The 18,029-nt window shown below is 41.1% G+C and overlaps 1 protein-coding gene across 6 annotated transcripts in view; it reads right to left on the reverse strand.

Annotated features, from left to right (window-relative positions):
• Nucleotides 1–5,501: 5,501 nt before the first annotated feature.
• Nucleotides 5,502–18,029, reverse strand: part of KCNJ15 (potassium inwardly rectifying channel subfamily J member 15) — a 65,541-nt gene continuing 53,013 nt past the window's right edge. For 5 of the 6 annotated variants that reach the window (XM_089910249.1, XM_022552891.3, XM_022552890.3 and 2 more), the window contains 2 exons: nucleotides 15,397–15,497; nucleotides 5,502–13,104 (listed from right to left, as the gene is read on the reverse strand). In XM_089910249.1, the coding sequence (XP_089766375.1) occupies nucleotides 11,958–13,085 (1,128 nt within the window). In that variant the 5' untranslated portion in view covers nucleotides 13,086–13,104; nucleotides 15,397–15,497 and the 3' untranslated portion in view covers nucleotides 5,502–11,957. The remainder of the gene's footprint in view (nucleotides 13,105–15,396; nucleotides 15,498–18,029) is intronic. The other variant, XM_089910250.1, reaches the window with a different exon arrangement.

Here is an 18,029-nt window from a genome sequence, read left to right on the forward strand (position 1 = left end):
GGATAACAACGTGTAAGAACATTGTTCACAGAACAACATGGTGCTACCTGATTCTGCAAAATGGTGCAAGTGTGAGCCCGCACCAGGCATACCTGGTGAACTGGTATGTGAACTGCGTGTGAATGTGAATTCATTGCGTGTGAACTGGCAATGGCTGCAGAGCTGCCTCAGTGAAGCACGTCTTGGTCAAAGGAAGGGTTTTTAGTAATCTTTATAGTAGGAGACACAAAATGCCCCAAAATGACAGACACAGAATTATGAAATGCATTTAAAAGTCAAATACTTTCAAGTTTTGGGAAATCAGCAAGCTCTTTGTGGATAGCAGTTGGGAGGGGAAGCCCAGTATATGATTAACTTGTAGAGGCTAAAACTAGCCTCTGACTATTTGAAAACCAGGTTTAAAAGTCTTCCTGTGTACGAAAATTGTCGAGAGAACATCCAAGGAAGAAAACACTTTGTTCTCTATGCGAAGAATCAAAAACCCTCTCAGCGGTGTCTAAGAGCATCCTCAATGAAGCATCTCCTGGAAATTTGCTCTGTCTGTCCATTCTGCAGAACTGGGAGACCCAGGACAATTACCATCACCAATGTGAACACCTTATCTCTTCCAGGGAGAAGAATGGGAGGAGACCTGAGTGTAGACAAGCCAGTGATGAATTGGAAAGGGAAGAATAGTGTTATAGGTTGAATTGTGTCCCCTCAAAAAGACACGAGGAAGTCCGAATTCCCAGTGCCTTGGAATGTGACCTTATTTCCAAATAAGGTCTTTACAAAGGTAATAAAAATGAACTCATTAAGTGGTCCCTAATCTAGTATAACTTTTGTCCTTATAAAAACACAAAGTTAGAACACAGAGACAGACAGAGAGGACAGACGATGTTGAAGACCCAGGGAGAAGACCATGGGAAGATGGAGGCAGAGATGAGAGTGATGCGGCCACAAGCCAAGGAGCATCTGGGGCTACCAGAAGATGGAGGAGGCCAGGAAGGATCCTATGCTACAGGTTTCAGAGGGAGAACCGCCCTGCCTACGTTGATTTCAGCCTTCTTGCCTCCAGAATAGTGAGACAATAAATTTGCTTTGTTCTAAACCACCAAATTTGTGTAATTTGTTACAGCAGCCCTAGGGAAAGAGTACAAATAGCATGGCTCATCCGGGAATCTGCTTTTATCTCCTAAAACAATAAATGTTGCCAAATCGATAATAATGTGGAGACCACGACACTCTAAGGTCCTGGAGTGGTAATCAGGCAATTGTTAATGTGTCTAATTTGGCTGGGTAAGAATTAAGTGAAGAAAGGAACCACTTTATCTGATGATGAACCACACACCTATGGCTGTGAGGATGGGCTTGCTTCCTGCCCTCCAACCTCTGCCTTGGAGAGCACTGAGGCTTGAGCTGTGGTTTTCAGCTCAGATTCTTACTCAGGGGAAATGAAGGTGCTCTGGGCCATTGGCTCCTCACCCAATCCACCTTACCCCAGGTCCTGTTCTGCTTGAACCCTTCTTCCCAATATTTTACCCAGTTCCACTCCTGTCATGGTCAGACTATTTATGCCTGAGTTCCAGACTTAGTTTTTTGCCCCAGAAATAAGGTTTTGTCTGTTTCCCTTCTTCACTGACTTCTCCTAGGAACAGGTTCTGCCCCTGATCTGGCCGCATTGGGTTTGGGTCCCGAAACTTCACTCTCTTGATCTCCACTCTTTGTGGTGGGTTCATTCACCATGTCTCTCTCCTTGGCCCCTTCCTTTACCCATCTGCCCATGAAATGGGGAGATTTGCAGTCCTGTCTCCCCAAGCATCAGGACCCATCTGTCAGGATCTCCCTCTACAGTCAGCTTCCAGGGACTCCCTTGTGTGTTTGCCCTGTGTTTCTAGCTTTTCTTGGCTCCTGGGTCCTGATCTTGCCTGCTTAGCCCTGGTCATTATTATAGCAGTGACTGTGTGTGCTGGGGCCACTCACTTGTCCCCACTAGGCCCCCTACACTCAGGATCAAATTCCAGCATGCTCTGTTGGTTCTGTAGTGTTTGCTCATCTCTATAAAGCTCTCTTTGTCTCTCCATAAGCCAAGATCTTAAAATGATTACCTCTCTTAGAGTTTCTCTGAAGAACCCAGTATAAATTCTTGCAAATCAGGTTTTCAGAGATCAGCAAAACAATCACTTGGAAACTTACCACTCCATCTGTATTGGCAGCACACTGGCAAATCCCTTACTATTTGCATTGCTGCTCTTCAGTATTAATTCAGTACCCAGGGGTTGGGTCTATGGCAACATAGCAACTCAACTGTGGTTTGTTTTCACTTGACAAAAACACACGAGAGCTGAACAGCAGCTGCTTTGCTCCAAGAACATCAACCACCAAATCCACTAGGCTACTTTGGATGCTCTGTGGAATGGCCCATCCAGGAGTCAGGAGAGAGCTTGCGTAGGGAGACGGGCTTTCACTTTGGTCAGTCCTGGGTTTTACTCCTGGTTCTGTCACTTCCTAACTATGTGACTTTGGACAAGTTACTTAACTTTTCTGAGCCTCAGTTTTACCATGTATAAAATAGGGATCCTGACAATGCTTACCTGTTTCAAGGAGATACAACTGGATCATAATGGATGTAAGGAACTTCGAACTAAACTAGGTACGTACACTTGACCACTGAGACTCTCCTTTGGGATTTCTTAATTTTGGGTCACCCCTATGTCTATTTTTTGGCCAAATGTTCATCTCTACATAGATAAACAGCAGGGTTGTAGATTTTGTTTAAATCTTAGTGAGCAGCATTCATTTCTTCTGCTCTTTTCTTTCAGCTGATCGATTCATATCATTTCTACCTTCTGAATACTTATCCCGTGTGCTCAGCCCCTGAATAACAGACTCCTGGCAGCATGCAAGGCCTACGTGTAATTCTTCCAGGCTCCCAGCCTCATCTTTTCCCTGGGTGACCTACTCTGTCATCACTTAGCTCTGATTTTGACCCATCACATGTAGAAGTCAGTTCCACGGTGAGATTCCCATGTTGTAAATTTAGGGGATGGAACATTAGACTGGAAGGGAGAGACCTGAATCACCATACTCACTTGCTGGGTCACACTGAGTGAGACACTGAACCTCAGTGAGCAGTAGGGTCTTCTGTAAAGTATAGGAATTAAACATATCCTACTTCCTTTGTTGGGTATAAAATAGACCATTAAATGTTTTGAAGTTGCTTAAAGCATTAAGAACCCTACAAGTGTGGGTATTGTTTGCTCTCTGCAAATCCAGGGTGTGACCAGAAGTCCTGGGACTTGCTTGCATGCACGTGTGTGTGTGTGTGTGTTGCTTGTATGAGTAGAAAAGGCATGTTGCAACAGGACACGCTACAACATACGCCCCATGTAGCAGGTCAGCCAGATTCATGGTGTGGGTGTGGGTTAGGAAAAGCACACGTTGTTCTGTGTTGGTGTAGAACTGTGTGTCTGTTGTTTATAGCAGACTTATGGCAGATCTTTAAATCATATGCAGATCTTTAAACCATATGTAAACAGAGTTTTTGACATACTCAATAGAGGCAAACCAAGAAAGATACAAAAAAAAACGGCCCTAGGGACCAGTGAAACACATTTGGAACATTCAAATATATTACATGCTCAGCACTATAGTGGAAGTGTTAAATTCAAGTAAAGGGATAGAAAATTTGGGGAAAAAAAACCTCAAACAAGCTAATAGTTTCTGGAAAGAATATGGACTTTTGCATGAAAAATTAAACCATAAAACTTGTTTATCTGACTTTTTTTTTAAACATCTTTATTGGAGTATAACTGCTTTAAAACAGTATGTTAGTTTCTGCTGTATAACAAAATGAATCAGCTATACATATACATATATCCCCATATCTCCTCCCTCTTGTGTCTCCCTCCCACCCTCCCTATCCCACCCCTCTAGGTGGTCACAAAGCACCGAGCTGATCTCCCTGTGCTATGCAACTGCTTCCCACTAGCTATCTATTTTACATTTGGTAGTGTATATATGTCCATGCCACTCTCTCATTTTGTCCCAGCTTACCCGTCCCCCTCCCCATGTCCTCAAGTCCATTCTCTATGTCTGCGTCTTTATTCCTGTCCTGCCCCTAGGTTCTTCAGAACCTTTTTTTTTTTTTTTAAGATTCCATATATATGTGTTAGCATATGGTATTTGTTTTTCTCTTTCTGACTTACTTCACTCTGTATGACAGACTCTAGGTCCATCCACCTCACTACAAAAAACTCAATTTCATTTCTTTTTATGGCTGAGTAATATTCCATTGTATATATGTGCCACATCTTCTTTATCCATTCATCTGTTGATGGACACTTAGATTGCTTCCATGTCCTGGCTATTGTAAATAGAGCTGCAATGAACATTGTGATACATGACTCTTTATCCTGAGAAAACCATAATATCTGACTTTTTGAAGGCAGGTGAATGAAATCAAGGATTTCTGAGAAATTATGGCTGCCAGGATGCTCTGTTTCCTGCCCAGAACCAAAGCTTCCCATGCTGCTGTGACAAAGTCCCATCTATTCACTGCCCCAAAGACATGGTGTGGTAGAGTCAAAGCTATTTCACGTCTTGGACACGGACAGCTCAGTTCTCGGCCAAGGTCACCCCCCAAGGGCAAGCAGATGTGGGGAGATAATGGAGTAGAAAATAATATGTGTCTGAGAAATTTCATGCAAATTAAAATTAATAAAATGTATCCCAACTGACGAGCCTCATTACTGTGTCTCAGATTACTGTGCACTTTCTGGAAAACATTTTGGCTTTTTTGCCAAAACAGCATCCTCCATTTTGACTTCCTACCATATGCACCAGCCTTTTATATTTCCACCTGTCACATTCTCAAAGAACCTAGTCTTTCCACCACTGAGAATATCGCAATGAATGAGCCAAGATTCCAAAAGAGCAGGTTCCAAAAGAGACACCTGTAGAGGGTTTGGAGCTTTGGTGGCTACTCTGTTGTATGCCTGTATGTGGTATTCCCTCAGGAGGACAGTGATATGGGTGCATATCTCTGCAGTGTGGATCTTATATAGCTGTGTTGCTTTGTAGTCATACCCATACTGATGCTTTTAAGGCTTATATAATTATGTGTTTTATTTCTTTTCATCCATCAAAGTAAAAGAGCAGTGGAATGCAAGGGGCTTTGGTAAGGAATAAGGTGCTGAAAGGATGCTGTTAAACTGTTAACTTGATATTTAATCATTGACTAAAATAAAGTGAGCAAGTAGAGCATCACGGCACAAGAAAGAGAAGAAGCAGGAATTTCATTTCTTTGATTAGAAAAGAAACAAAATACATTCCTTTAGACATTGGTAGAAAATACCATCTCAACAAGGACCTAGTCATCCCCAAATTATTGTAGTTACCATCATTGGAAAAGGCTGTGTCAAATGAGTTTAATCTCTGAGGTCTCTAAGAAACTAGTAATTCCCTGTCCATCAGAGCACCAGCTGGAACATCATTACCCTTCCAGTGAAATGAGAAGAAACTCAAGACTATAAAAGTAGCTTTATTGTATTTGCTATTGCTTCACAGATGAGAGTGATCCATATATATATAAAAAGAAAGGTGATGGAGATACATATGAAACAAGACATGGTTTGACAAATAGCAGAATGAATTCATAGAACATAAAAGGACCTATTTAAAGCTGATTGGTCATAGCACGATTGGGTTCAGTAGTGACCAAGTACACACGCCTCAGTTAGTTTGAGATTTCTAACATGCACCAAGTAGTAGCTCAACCTTGAGAAACAGGAGTCACTACTATGCTATGGTAAATTTAAGCCTAAGACTAGTTTAAAAATCAGAGGAAATCAAGGACACGCCTCTTGTGGCATGGGGTAGTGATCAGCAAGGCATGATGGAGATTTTGGTAAATGCACACTGCCAGTATTTACGAAAAGTAGAACTGTTTGCTTGTAAAATCTCATGTCATTTGGGATTTCCATCTTCATAACATTCCCGTGAATTTCATTAAGTGGTATTTTGGAGTGGGTCCTTTTGAAATGGAGATGACTGTTTACCAAAGCATTCTTTTTCATAACTTACAATGCTATGATACCCTACAGAAATAATTCTTCAAAAATAGATCCAAGTTGGCTGTCATCCTGCCTTCCCCTCCTGACTGCTGTTGAATACTTTGTGTCAGCACACAAACACAGCTTCCTCTCATGATCTGGAAGTTTGTTTTTGTAAAAAGTCCCTGATACAGTCATACTTCCTGTAATGATTTGATTTAATACAACATCCTTACTCTTAAGATTTGATTGCAGATGGAAGAATATGGTTACATTATAGTAAATGAAAAAAAATCATTCCTTTGAATTCCTCTCCACACGTTCTTGGAAGTTCTTTACTTTTTCAGCAAATATTAAGGGCATTTGCGATAATAACAATCATAGGAATAATAAGCTAAGAGGTCATATTTCTTAGCTCGGAATCAACAACTTCTGATTTTTTTTGAGAATGGGTACTATGTAATCAATTGTAGTAGCTCCCTTGGAGTCTAATTTTGAGTAGGTTCTACCTCTAACTTTAATATTTTTGAGGGGTGAAATTGGATATCTTAAGTTGTTGCGAAGGCCTGGATACTAGATAAGATTTGGCCTTGAGTAAAGATGAGATCACAGTTAAGTACATCATAAGGCTGGAGCTGCTAAACAAAAAACTTGGTGATGGGCTTTTAGGTTGATGCCTTCATCTTTGGTTTTGCTCATCCCGTGCTGGTTAGGAATACAAAGCCATCAGCCTGATTCTCCAACAGAGGTTGGGAGTCAGGGCTCCTGTACATCATGTGGAGGAAGAGTTAGAGCCCATTGTTCCTGGCTCTTCTGTGATAGGCTCAAAGAATATGCATGGAATCTACCAAAGTTCCCTGTGTTTGGCTGAAATTTACTTTTACTAGTTATATGTCCTTTATCTACATATATGACATCTTTGGCATTTATACTCGTATGCCAATTATGTCTTTCGACTTCCATAATCAATTCTTGTAATTTTATTAGGAATTAACTATCCACTCAAATCAACAGGTTTTTCTTTTCTTTCTTTTTTTTTTTAAGATATTGGGGGTAGGAGTTTATTAATTAATTAATTAATTTTTGCTGTGCTGTGTCTTCGTTTCTGTGCAAGGGCTTTCTCTAGTTGTGGCAAGTAGGGGCCACTCTTCATCGCGATGCCCGGGCCTCTCACTATGGCGGCCTCTCTTGTTGCGGAGCACAGGCTCCAGACGTGCAGGCTCAGTAGTTGTGGCTCACGGGCCTAGTTGCTCCGTGGCATGTGGGATCCTCCCAGACCAGGGCTCAAACACATGTCCCCTGCATTAGCAGGCAGATTCTCAACCACTGCGCCACCAGGGAAGCCCCAACAGGTTTTTCTTGGTCTTCTATTTTTACACACTAGCAACATACTAACTGAAAGATAAAAGTTCCTATCCCCAGTTTTTAGGCATCTAAATGTCCACAAATTACTAATTTGGATTGATTGATTATTTTTAACCCACAGACTTATTTGACTTGCTAGAATGGATGGCAAAGATGAAGAATAATCAACCAAGGACATGTCAAGTTGAAAAGAAAATTGAGTCTAACAGGAGAACTGACAGAAGATGAAGATGAAGTGACATAACTGGAGCTTTATTTCTGACTCACGTTTTTTTTTTCATTAAATATCTTTCCCAAAGAAAGATACTTTTCTACTTTCCCAAAGTAGAAAAACTTTGGGAAAAAGTAGGGCTGAATACATCAGTGTTTCTTAAAGGCTAGGAAAATTGCTACCCCTGGGAAGCCAGAACGATATGATGACACAGTCTGTTGTAATGTGAGACTGAATTACCCATATTTCCCCTGCAATGAAGTTCTTTTCCACTGGTAGAAGTCTTTTTATGTGGAAGTCTAATTGATCAACTATTAGCTTTTATTTTTACATGTTTCTCACTGCCTTTCTTACTTTGAAGACAAAGACTTTGTTTCAGATTTCTTTAAAAAAAATCAAAATGACACAACGACAATAAAAAAGTCTACCAACAAATAGTAATACCTCAAGAAATTAAGCATCTCTTTTATTCTTTAAAATTCCAGTTGAATTCTAATTATACCATTTCATTGCAAATTTATACTCTGGAGACTCAAACTCTGCTCATATGTTACCTCACTCTGAGAGCAGAAACTGCTCATTGCTACCCAGAGACCTAAGGATTGGTTGGCAGCTCATCCTGATTACAGATAAACTGAAATCCACAAAAGGCAAAACGTGTGTAGTTAGTCAATTAGGAGTGAAATGTTAAGTTTAGACCTTCAGGGGTAAGTCTTCCCAGGGGAAGAAAATTAAGGGCACCTTGGACCTATGCAGAGTCCAATGCTGAAACTCGAGTGTACACTATAGAACTTGGAAATCAAGACTTGAAATGCTAATACCTTTCATTTGAAAAAAATCCCACCCCAGAAAGCGATTATAAAATAACCTGCATTCAAAACTAGTTATTTCTAATATTTAACAGTAAAAGTCTAGCAAGAATGAAAGCCAAGATTGAGAGGCTGGAAGGCTTTGTTATGCCACATGGTTGGATGTCTGACCGTTTGACCACAGAGACCAAATACAGAACCAAGCCCGAAGATGAGGTGGCCCTTTACTAAGCTACCAGTGCAAAGGCCTCGTGACTTCCTTGTTTTTCTTTTCTCTTTTCTTCTTTCTCCAGATGATGTCTGAGTACAGAGGATCCAAGCAAGGGAGAAAGAATCATATTGCGGTAGAAGTGTCCCTTTTTTTTTTAATCTGTCAATTTACATTTCGATGGGATTGAAATCAGTCAATTAAAACTGAAAATTTAATTCAAAGAAAAATCAGACAAAATAGTTGTTTAAATGCATCTAAATACCTGACCCACTCATTCATGGCACTTTTTACTTTTAACCTCTAATTTTAGGTTTCTGGAATCTCATCTCTGGGCTGTAATTTCCTGTTAAGTGGGAAAGAGAAACAACGATGGCTTGTTGTGAGGATCAATGAGTGAATCTCTGCTATGCTGTCTGGGGCCATTGGCTACTGGGTGCCATGTCAGTACAATGTGTTTTATCACTTAAATAAGACATGGTTTGCAGATTACACTGATTTGCTGCTCGTTACGTTGTGGTTTCTCAAATGGAACATGACATTTTTGAATGGCTACACTGAGAAGGCCTCATGCATTGGAAATATGTCAAAATGCAAAAAACATTTTGGGGTCAAAATCCTCCGTTAGTTTGACAACTGTTAGTTGGGTGTTGAGCATGAATCTGTTTCAGTCAGATTCATGCCCAGATGTAATCAAATAATTTTGCCTGAATCCTTTTGTTAGCATGTTAACACGAGAGGATTTTGTACAGAGTAATAATAAGTAAGTGTGCCTGGAAAATGCTAAGTTTCAAACCAGAAGCAACTTTAGAGCTATTTATGGAATATTTTGTTATAATATGATTTATTGACTTGTACAAGTATTGGATTTTAAGACGCTACATATTTATTTATTTTGTGTGTAGTGCAATAGATCAGATGATTGAGTCTTCCAAATCTGGCTGAAATAGGTATGCGAAATGAACATACAGTAAGATTTCTCAATCTTATGTTACATCATTGTACCATATACAATAGAAGTATGCAAGATTCTGAATTTTGATCACATTCAAATTAGCACTGATGTAAATATTGTGAAAAAACGTGATAGTGCAAGAGCAAAACTGTAAACATACTAGGGCATTATTTTCCTGTCAATGTTACCACATTATACAATAAAAAAAGGTTTAATAACTAAAACGACTAATATCTAACTACATTAATGTGATTTTTAAAAATTAATTAATTAATTAAATTTTGGTTGTGTTGGGTCTTCGTTGCTGCACGTGGGCCTTCTCTAGTTGCGGTGAGCAGGGGCTACTCTTCTTTGCAGTGCGTGGGCTTCTCATTGTGGTGGCTTCACTTTGTTGCAGAGCATGGGCTCTAGGCCTGCGGACTCTAGAGCACAGGCTCAGTAGTTGTGGCTTTGTTGCTCCGCAGCATGTATGATCTTCCCGGACTAGGGCTCGAACCCGTGTGCTCTGTATTGGCAGGTGGGTTCTTTACCACTGCGCCACCATGGAAGCCCTGTATTTTAAACTTTTACAGCTTCAACCCCATGATTTTTACAGCTGCATTAAAGGTTCAGTTCTGGGTCAGAGGTTTTAGCCACATTTTCTGTTTAATGGAAGGAGACTTGAAATGTGGGAACATCATGATATGACACCATTTCACAGATAATCTGAATCCAGATTACTTGCCCCAGTGTTCCCATTCTTATAGAATAAAATATACATGAGCACACTTGCCCAGGACTTGCTCTCTTAATCACAAATGTCTTCATGGATAATTTCCACAGTTGTGATGGAAAAGCCAGGACGAGCATGCCTCTGTGTGTGTGCGTGCATGTGGTGTGCGCGCTCGCAGGTCTGGTCAGTGTATCCATATATGTGGGCTCGTGTGTACGTCCATGCCGTGTCTACACACTCAAAGTCACATTCTTCTTGAGTGAATGTACAAATCTGTCCTGGTTTGAATGAAATGAGAATTCACCTTTTGCACATTTAGCCAATCCTAGCCCATTTATTCTCTGCCCCAAATAAACGCTCTAAATTCTGCCAAAATCCAAACGTTTCCTGTGTAACACTGAGTTGTATGAGATTTGTTTCAATACTGAGGGCATATTTTACATGTTATCAGAGTATCAAATTTTGTTCCTGCTTCAAGGAATCGTCTGTGTTTGAATTCCTTATCCTCAGCTCCACTTGTTCCTCGGAGTCCCATTCAACCTCACGGACTGGACTTCAATATAGGAGCACATTTCTGATTGTTATGGAGCTGAATGTTTCTTTTGTGTTCACTGTAATCAACAAGCATGTACTTAGCTTGAGAGAGACAGCCATTATTCTCAACGGTCTTATTCCGTTCTTGAAATACCTGTGGCAGTTCCTTTGTGGACAAGGTATTTTAATAAGGAATGAAATCACTGAAAGGAATATTTGTCCATAATAAAGAACTGGGGATGTGGGACCCACAGAGTCCCCTGGCTTCAGAAAGTTACTTTGAAAACATTGTCCAGAGTGAAGTTTTAAAACTTTCATTTTTACGTGAATGACTTGTGGGTCCTGTTAAGATACAGCCTCGGATTCTCTAAGTCCAGCTGGAGCGAAATTACTAATAAGCTCCTGGATGCTGTTGATACTGCTGGTCTGTGAACCCATTTTGAATAGAAAGGGGCTAGTACATTCCAACCAAAACAAATGAGTGTGAACAATCACATCAGCTCCATCTGTACATGTATTCACAACGATGCATTCCTGATTTGATCAATTTCACTCTGTACAATTACATTCACCGAAAAAGGTAAAAACAGAATTATCATATTTTGTGAGTTCAGAGTCCCTTTGCCCCTTTTTATGTATTACCAGATAGCCTTCATTATAAATACCTTTTTCTCTGCTTGAAAAAATGAGTGTGTTTTAGAGCAATGATATAAGTGGGTACTGAACCACATTTCAGCTCTCGGCCATCTCCTCTTTGATACTTGGATTGAATAAATACATTTTATTATAGCTGACATCCTTGTATGGAAATGCATTTCCTTTCAATACCAGCATTGTGAAATATCTGTCCATCCAGATTGTTTCAAGTAGCCTCCACCAAGTTCTTTGAAATGCAGCCCCCTTTTAGAAAATTTGAATTTGGGGAGTTTGGTTCACACAAAGCATTTAAAAAGGGAACCCTCCCAGATGTGGAATGCTTGTTTAGACACCAGATCAAAGGACCAGGTCTGTATATCTGTGCAGTTTTTCAGAGTGCGTCCACACGTTTTTGTTTTCCCGGTGACCTCTGGGTTTGAAGGGAGCTCAGATGTGGAAGCAGCTCAGAGTTAAGTCGAGGCAACACCACTGCCGTCAGACGTTGCTCTGTTGCAACAAAAGTGTTCTCAGCTCTCTTTCCCTCTGATCTTCCTGCCTGTACTTCTCCTCAAGTTTCTGCTTCTCAGAATCCGTGCAGTAAAAGGTGCAATCTGGGCTCTTCCGGATCTGTTCAAACTGACTGAAATCAGCCACGTACTTGCCGGTTTTTGAGAGAGAAACCACAGGCACAAACTCAAAACCCCAGTAGATCTCCTCTGGGATGTAAGAGGTGCGGCTCTGGCAGACAGCGCTGGTGGACTCCACCGTGGCGTTCAGGAGGACCACCAGCTCAAACTCCTTCTGCTTAAGGTTTTGGGGGGTGAGATCTCTCAGGGGGCTCGTCTCATCCAGCACGTGGTAGAATGTCATGGGCAAGATGAGGAAAGGGCTCTCGGAAGAGGAGTCCACATGGAATTTGACGGTGGCCTGGTTGAGGAGGATTCGCTCCCCCTCCTTGGTGACATGGGTCTGGAGGAGCTTTCCCGAGAGCTGGCACTGAATCAGGAGACTCTTCCTCATGTTGGCCACCTGGATCACCAAGCACAGCTTCCCGTTCTGCTTGGTGATGACAGCACAGTGGCTGAACTTGATGGTCTCTGCCCGCTTTTTGGGTCTCGCAATTTTGGCCAGGAAGGTGCCCGTGATGAAGATCTCAATCAAGGTGGTGATGACCAGCTGAGCCACCAAGAGGAAGATGGCATGAGGGCATTCCTCCGTGATGGAACGGACTCCATAGCCGATGGTTGTCTGGGATTCCAGGGAAAAGAGAAATGCCCCCGTGAGCGAGTCCACCTTCATGATGCAGGGGGTGTGATTTGAAGTGTGCTCCCTGGGTTCTAAGTCCCCATGAATGAAGGCAATGGCATAGTAGATCACACCAAAAAGGAACCACGTCATCACGAACGTGGCAGCAAACAGGGTGAGCTTGTATCTCCACTTCATGTCGATGACGGTGGTCCACAAGTCTTGGAGGTAGAGCAAGTATATGCCATCCACTTTGTCGATTCTCACATTGCTGTGCCCACTCTTGGACATGACTCGGGGTCTGCTGGCCTTGAGGCCAGCTCCAGCTGTGTGCTTCACCAGGGTAGCACTGGCCATACTGATGTTAATCCGTTCCATGGTCAGGCCTTGGGACCACCTAAGGAAATGACAAAGAGAGACGTTCCATTGTTGTCACATGAGGTAGAATGCCCAGAAAACAGAAACAGGATAATCATGTGAGATAAATACGAATGTACATGGACGTTTACAAGAAAGGATAATTCTGAGGGCAAGATGAATCACTGGGTACTTGAGGATGGCAGTAGGAGGGAGTGAAGAGCACAGACTGAAGACAGAGAAACCTGGGTTAAATGTTGCCTCTCCCACTTATTTGCTGTGAGACCTGGGCTAAGCTATTTAACCTTTCTGGACCTCAAATCTCTAATATGTAAAATATGGAACTAAAGTCTACTTCTCAGGGTTCTTGTGATAGTTGAATGAGATAATGGCTATAAAGTGCCAAAACAGAGATTCACACTCAAAAAAATGATGCTAATCTTCTCTTTGTGATATCACACTCACAAGAATCCACCCCACGGAGTATTATGATTATTTATGTATATTCAGCTCTTACGGATTTCCAAGTATAGAAAATTTAAAAATAAGTTGACTGAGCATAGGGCCAGTACTGATATAATTAAAATGCACCATCCATAAGATACGTCTTGATACAGCAATGGGAAATGTTAATACAAATTTTAAAACCATGTGTAGTATTCATAATCGTTTTTAAAAAGCTACCATTTGCATGACATTCCCTGTAGTAGCAATTCATTTTCCCCCTAGTCCAATGAATAATTGGGAATCCATGACCTGTCCTAGTTCTTGATTACAATGGAAAAGAGCAAGTTATCAAACAACCAAAAACAAACATAGAGTGAATAATTAAGCTTTATTAACAGCTTGATCAATATGCTCGTTATTCTCAGAAAAGTGTTATCAATATAGAATATTAGGTGTGACATTTAGGTATGGTGCAAAAATTTGGCCTTACTTCTTTTGAGCTAAGTAGAACCAGCATAGGAATCTATTTTAAAGAGCTAATGAACAAGTAAATAAGTACAGGCAACCAACATTGTAGCAGAACAGACTTACCTAGAAGAAGCACTAGGCTCCCACACTGAGCCCTGGGCAATGCTCTGCCCTCCATTTACAGATAGGGACAAGCTGTGTATGAGGCCACACAGCATCTTATAGTACCTGCCTGGCGACTGACATAAATTACCCCTACATTCCTTGAAAAACATAATGTGAGTGATTATAGGGCAATTCTACCTGGTTGGTATGTTTTTCCCACCTCATCGGCATTTTAAGAATAATAATTAAAAAATTTCTCCCTTTAAAAAGGAACTGGTATATGGTGGTCTGTTATTCACGCAATAATCTTTGCTGTTGGAGCAGTGTTATCTCAATAGAAGTTTCTAAAGTAATCCTTTGGGCAAATCCCTTCAAGGAATCTGAAACTGTATCCATTATAGGATAACACCTGTTGAGGATGCAGTAAATCTGTTGGGCTTTTTAATTTTCCTGTTATGTTATTAAGAGTGTGTCATTTACTGACTGACCCTTGAAATGATTTTTTTTTTTTCTCAGAAAGGAGAGTCACCATTTCATTTTCTTTGCAAAGAAGGGCCCTAAGTTATTCAGAATTTATTTTACTTGTTGAAGCCTATTCCATTTATTTGGGTATCAATTTAGATGTAAAGTACAGGATATAATTTAGCGTGGGCTTTATCAGACCCTTTATGCAGCACTTCTCAGTAATCGAGAGGAAAGCGACCACAATGAAAGTTTGAAAAGGTTAATGCCATGCTGGCATGCCCAAATGCGTAGTCAAGCTCAGAACACTTTGCCAAGACAAATGCAGCTTATGGACAAGTAATTGCATGCACTTAAACAAAAAAAAGAAACTGGTAGGGGAAAGTACATGCCATTCAACCCACTGAAATAAAAACAGAAGCTTAAGTTTTCTTGTGTGAATGATGCAGAAGTGTCCTGCAGCACACGCTAAGCCCCAAGCTCAGCCTTCCACCAGATTCTGGGAAACTTGGCCCTGTTTCTATGAAGGCAATGTCATGAAGCTTCTGTTTTAACCTCTGTTTCAAAGGGGCAGTGGGCCAGGCTCGCGATGAGCTGAATCTTTCCCCTCTTTCTGCTGAAAGCTCTTGTGCTGCATTTTTGCACAACTATTGTTGGAATCAGTGACACCAATGGCTATCAGAGGATGGGGGGCATATATGGGGGAACAAAACTTAGAGTCTCTGGGTGGGGTGGGGGTATTGGGATTAGCATCTCTCTGTGGAAAAGAGCGGCTGGTGGACAGCACTCAAAGGTTAAACACCCACTCCCTCCCTCTCAACATTGCTGTGCCCTCAGAACTGGGTGCTACCTGGTCACTCACTCGGCAGGTCAAATGGCGGCTTCTTCAAAGCAGGTGTATCGTCCTTGCTCCCCTTCGCCCACCTGGCTACCATAGGATTCTTCTACTTCCTGAAAGAAAGAGGGACACATGGAGTTCACAGCTGTTTACTAAGAAACTGACCCAGTGAAACTGACCCTTACTGATTCCCCCAAGTGCTAGGGCCCCAGCGTTCACCTTCCAACCCCTGGTGATCTGGCATAGTGCCCAGAATAGATCCAAGCTCAAGGAGTATTTTAGGAATGAAATTGAAGCCCCAATCACAGCCCTCACTGTAGAATTCCCACCCTCTGGAGGGAGCTCGATAGTAAAACACCCTGGAAAGGGTGGGTTAACTCACCCCCACTGAAGCCCACTATCAACTGACCAGCAAACAGAGAGGCAGGAAGGGGAAGTGCAGAGGAAGTAAACAGTGAGAATTGGAAGGGAAGAGTCTAGAATATTTTTACCGCCTGTGGAAATGCATTATTGCTGTTGAGTCATAGAACATTAGATTCAAAAAGAATGTCAAAACCAAGGCATTTGACACACGTTTTTCAAACCAGGAGACCTGGGAGGTTGCAGTGACTTGCCTTCTTCACACAGATGGCCCATAGCAGAAAGAACGGGGTCCAAAGTCTTTGGAAGCTAGACTGGAGTTCTTGTCAGTACACAAATCCCTCTTAAACCTCCAAAGTTTAATGCAATCTGTTCTAACTCCACTAGATTCTTTTGCATGCTACTTTTCTGAAATACTTCTTCCTAAACTATACATATATATCTCCCCACATTTTTATCTGTCTTATACACAGAGGCTTAATGCACTTCACACTTCTTTTCTGATCCACTAATTATTGTAAATAATTACAATAATTACTCTTTTATCATTTAGGTAGTCCCAATTATCAGTCCGTATAGCCTTTTATATACTGGATTCTCCCAGTGTGTTCACAGTATGTTTGGCAAATGACATCTACATCATCGCTCTATTAAGGTCCAGCATCTCCTTCTTTGCACCCATTTATTTTTACCTGTACGCTTTACCTTTTACACTTTATTATATGCTCTTAATTTATAGTATTTCATTCTTCAGCAGACTTTAATGCAATTTACTTCATTGCACACTCTTCTTTCATATAATTTTATGTTACTGCTTTAGATTTTTTTTCCCTTAGATTCTGCAATCTACCTGGTTTCACTTCTAAAATATTAAGGGACCATAATCATTTCCCAAAAGTAAAGGAAGGAAAGAATAATAAAAGATATCCTCTCCTAATTTTCCCTCTCCTAATCCCGCAAAGAAACAACATTCCATATGAACCATTAGTAGTTTTCTATAGTCTCTGGAAACTGTATTTATTTCTCCAGTTTTCATCATATGATTCCAACATGTGGGTTGGGATTGTAATTCTTAGAATGGTGATATCTTTACTGAAGTGAAGTCCTTGAAACTACTGAATGGAGAGGTCAATATTACACTCTCCTACTTCAGGCCAGTAACATATACATGGAATGAAGTCACTTAGTGCTTAGGCTGTGTAGCATTTGTTTTCTGGAGATAAAGAGGAAAAGAAACACATTTTGGAAACAGAACTAAACAGTAGCCACACTGAAAAAGATACTTATCTATATGAAGAACCACACTTCCAGTGCTGGGGACAAAACAATGAGAATGGAAAAAATGGAAAGGAAGTTCCCATCACCGTCGTTGGTGGAAGGGGAAGAATTCTATCCAAGAAAGGGGATCTGGTAAGAATGGAAGACCAAAGAAATTAATTACTGCGAGCTGGAGCATGCTGTCCTGTCAGAGAGAAATCAACCTGTAAATGGACAGAAAGTCCCTGACCAGTTAGGAGAAATACATATGCAAATACTAAGCAAGAACAGAGTCAGGATAGAGCCAGAAATGGTCCAAAGTGGGAAAGGTCCAGATAATAAAATGACAATAATAAAATAAAGATTCAGATAAGTGACAGTAATACAAAAGCTTCAGATCACTAGTAACAATAATCGTCATCATAAATAGCGCTAGAGCCATGTACCAGCCACTATTCTAGGTGCTTTCCACGTGTGAATGTAATTAACCCTCACACCCTCCCCATGAGGAAGAAATGGAGCCACAGAGAGGTTGTGTGACCCACCCAAGTTCTCAACAGCTGGCACCTGGCAGTGTGTGAAGCTGTTGTATCTACACGCTCAACCACTCTGACAAGGGTGCTCAGACTTTAGCTGCATCAGAACCATCTGGAAGGCTTGGAGTTTCTGACTCGGTAGGTTTAGGGTGGCGTCCAAGAATTAGCATGTCTAAAAATTCCCAGGTGATGATGCTGTTGCAGGAACACACATTGAGAACCACCACACTGGGATATAGATGTTGAATCATATCAGCAGCTTAACGGCTTACCCCCCCTTGATAAATCTCCGATTCCCCACTTGCCCTTAGCATTTCTGAAATAACGCTATTGCACGCAGACATGGAGAACATCCGTTTATTACTTTTCAGAATCTTCAGCATCCTTACAGATAAATGAATGCCAATGACCCAGTGGCCCAAGGCTAAGTATTAATTTTTTAAAAAGCAATATATGGAGAATCTGATCAAAACTGTAACACATTATTTATAT

Source organism: Delphinapterus leucas, chromosome 4 (assembly GCF_059928025.1).
Source record: "Delphinapterus leucas isolate spDelLeu-1000000601 "Yukka" chromosome 4, BTC_Dleu_Yukka2, whole genome shotgun sequence".
NCBI lineage: Eukaryota > Metazoa > Chordata > Mammalia > Artiodactyla > Monodontidae > Delphinapterus > Delphinapterus leucas.